Source organism: Lytechinus pictus, chromosome 2, assembly GCF_037042905.1.
Source record: "Lytechinus pictus isolate F3 Inbred chromosome 2, Lp3.0, whole genome shotgun sequence".
NCBI classification, from domain to species: Eukaryota; Metazoa; Echinodermata; class Echinoidea; order Temnopleuroida; family Toxopneustidae; genus Lytechinus; species Lytechinus pictus.
The window spans coordinates 10,501,081-10,504,474 of NC_087246.1; the positions used below are offsets into that span (position 1 = coordinate 10,501,081).

Below are 3,394 nucleotides of genomic sequence, written 5' to 3' on the forward strand. Positions count from 1 at the left end.
ATTTTCAACCCATTTTACAAAGCCCTTTTCTTGTGATTAATTGTATTGTCTTTTTAAGTTCAGAGTTCTATTCATCTACATGTCAGTTAACACAAAATTGTCAAATATACAATTACTCCTGCTTTCTACAGTAAAAACAAGGCAACAACTAAACAAATTTAAAAGAACTACATGTCAGCCATAGCAAATATTCCTTGTATAAACTAATTATAGTAATTACAATCGCCATGATGATAGAGGATGTAAAGAATGGCATTGGTATTGATGGAGAAAGAAACCTAACAGGAAGGGAAAACATAGTTCTATTGTGGAGCACAGCCATCACATGTTGTCATGACAACCATGAAAGAGCACTGTAGAGTAAAGAAGTAATTGAAAAGAAACTTGTTGAATACAGTGTAATTTAATCCACATGGATGTAATATTCTCATTTTTATTCCCTTTAAATTTGATTCTGACAAAGAATACAAATATAAAATGAACTCTTCCATTCACAGAAGGTAGACTCGTGTAGAGTGATGCATAAAATGTTGAATAGAATGATGCAAGTAGACTTCTGTTTGTGACGGTCTTTTCTGTATTTATTAAATTACATTATTCTTCATGTCTTCTGACGACATCAAACATCACACATCCTACATGTACTTCATCTCTCACTGCCTGCACTTGATCAACTAGAACTATCACTGAAAGGTGATTAATACCCCCCCCCCCCGCTCTATGCCGTTACCAAGGCAACAGTTTCCAACACATGGAAAAAATATATATTGCACATCTTTACCTCAAAACCAATGTGTGAGCCAAATTTCATGAGAATTCGTTAATTTTTTACCCAATTTTTGCAATATAATGTTGTTATAATGGCAACATGATTTCTGTCACACAAAACAATATGTCTTGCGCATCTTTACATCAATACCAATGTCTAGTTTGATGCGCAAGATTTGCAATGGACAAACCGCCCGACTGAGCGACCAACCGTATAATGATTCATATATACCCCCTTCAAACTTTGTTTGGGGGGGATAACAAAATGCAGTTCTAATCAATAATTGAAACCAGACACTTGCGATCAAGCATTTCATGAAAGGACTTGTTAGACGTTTCATGATCATCTGACAAGTCCAGTTTATCCGACAGTTACCAATGTACCAGTGATTCAGAGCCAATCAAAATCAGGGAAAGTTGTCAGATCTGACAACTTGTCGGACAAAATGTTGATGAAACACTCCCCTGACACACCTTCTTCCCTCTTTCCCTCTCCTCCCACTCTTTCCTCTCCCCTTCCTCTCCCCCTCATTCTTTTCCCTCTCCTCTCATCCTACTCCTCTCTTCACCCTCTCCTTCCTGATAATCTTCATACCTTCCATTGTGTTGTTGGTCTATTCTTCATTTCTTTAGCCTTTTCCTCCAGCCTCTTAGCCATGACAGCAAGCTCTGAGTTCCTCTTTCTAATCATCTCTCTTTTATCTATAGATTGCTCGTCTCTTCGTGGTGACGGATTCCCATGCTACAAAGAAAAACATCAGAACGAATAATTAATCAACTTCTATATGGGCGTTGTTTCATCATGGACCATACTAGTAGGATCTATGGTTTCATTAAGTTACAAATAAGTTTACATACTGGAACATGGCAATCCATCTGGGTTTCTCACATGATAGAATTGAATGTATTCACATTAGCTAAAGTCTCAAAACTCTGAATTACGCAAACTTACATTACCCACACATGTTTCTTCTATGTGACTCAGTAAAATATAATTAATTTCTGATAATTTGGACGATTCTTCCACAAGTTTACCCCATGAATCAATCCCTTCACTAGAACTTCTTTTATAAGTAATCAGAACTAAGGTAGATGAGTTTTGCTGTCCTCATTTTCCTCATTTTCCCATACCTTATTTTGAGGAGATGTGTCCTCCCTTCCATCAATGCTTCTCATAAGTTTATCTGCTTCATCATCTGTATCTTGTGACTTTGACCTGGAACCACTTCTCAATCTTGAACTCTGACCTTTGACCACTGAACCTTCACCCAGCTGTCTCTTTTCTTCATTCTGAACATCATTGGCAGTATCATTGTATCCTTGATTGTCAGCTTCTATCAATGTCCTTGACCTTCTTCTCTGCCCATGAAGGTCAACTTTATTCTCTGATCCTCTCTTTCCTTGATCACCTTTGACCTTTAGGTCAATCTCATTTGACATTTGTTCTCCATCCTTCCCTTGCAGATGAAAGTTGGACTTTAACCTCTTCTCATCATCAGCAATATCCTCCAACTTTCTTTCTGAATCTTTGTCCTGCTCAACTTTCAACTCACTTCCAGTTTCAAGGTCAATTACCTCAAGACCCAGGTCATTCATTGGAGACAAGTCCTCAAGACTTGAATGTTGGAAGACCAACTCTTGTTTTACAGGGTCCTGTCCATCATCATCATGTTCAGGCTGTCAATACAAAGATAAGACCAAAACAAATACTTTTAATTCTTTAAAAAAAAATGAAACACAAAACTAACGTTTGAATGCAAAATTAGTGCTATTTCTACAAGAAATTAAATTATATTTCAAAAAAATATTAAACTTGTCATTCGAGTGTTCCTGATATGCACACTATAATCAGTGGGTGATATTGATGGTGATTTGTACAAGTACAATAAATGGATGATCTGACTAATGCAGTGAAAAGAATTATAAAAACTCACTACATCATGGTTGCCAAAATTGTAACATGTGATCAAACAAAATTTGAAAAAAAAAATTAAATTGATGATCCTCAATCAGAATAAATTCATTTTGGCAAATCATTTTGGGTCTGGTCACGTTGACCTAACAATCAGAATAAGTATAATGTACAAAGTTACATCCATGTAGTTGATGTGCATTATAGACATTACACTCGTACATAAATATGCAACGCATATTTGGGGTAAAATACAGGACAAGTAGTAAATGACGTCATAAAGGTATATTGCACCTGAAACTGCCAAACTGTGGAGGTGCAAAAAATAGGCTGAAGCCTGAAATCTTCATTTTGTGCATGGAGTTCCTCCTTTACCACCATGTTTGTAGTTATTTCTTAACTTGACAAATAATAATTTTGGAACTGTAGATATTCATGATTCATGATTTTCCTGCTTATAAAAGAACTGTCTTTCAGCAATGGGTACCACCATTTGTGCCACATACATGTACCCATCTGTTCTTCAAACAAAGTCATTGAATAAAGATATCTGGTGGTTTTTTTTTCGTTTTATAGGGTTATTGACAAAAAGATAGTCCTATGTACGTGTATTCCATTGTATCTATGTTATCCTCTGATCTGAAAATCCCAACTGAAGCAACACATGAAACTGCATATCTACTAAACAACAGATGGCAGCAGACAACTTTGAAA

At 36.1% G+C, this 3,394-nt stretch overlaps 1 protein-coding gene across 1 annotated transcript; it reads right to left on the bottom strand.

The window, feature by feature from the left end:
• Positions 1 to 302: 302 nt before the first annotated feature.
• LOC129253562 (uncharacterized) lies at positions 303 to 3,061 on the bottom strand. The gene is made up of 4 exons (XM_064106165.1): positions 3,056 to 3,061; positions 1,900 to 2,445; positions 1,364 to 1,510; positions 303 to 353 (listed from the first exon to the last, which is right to left on the bottom strand). The coding sequence occupies exons 1-4, from the start codon at positions 3,059 to 3,061 to the stop codon at positions 303 to 305; spliced, it is 750 nt and encodes a 249-aa protein (XP_063962235.1).
• Positions 3,062 to 3,394: the final 333 nt, after the last annotated feature.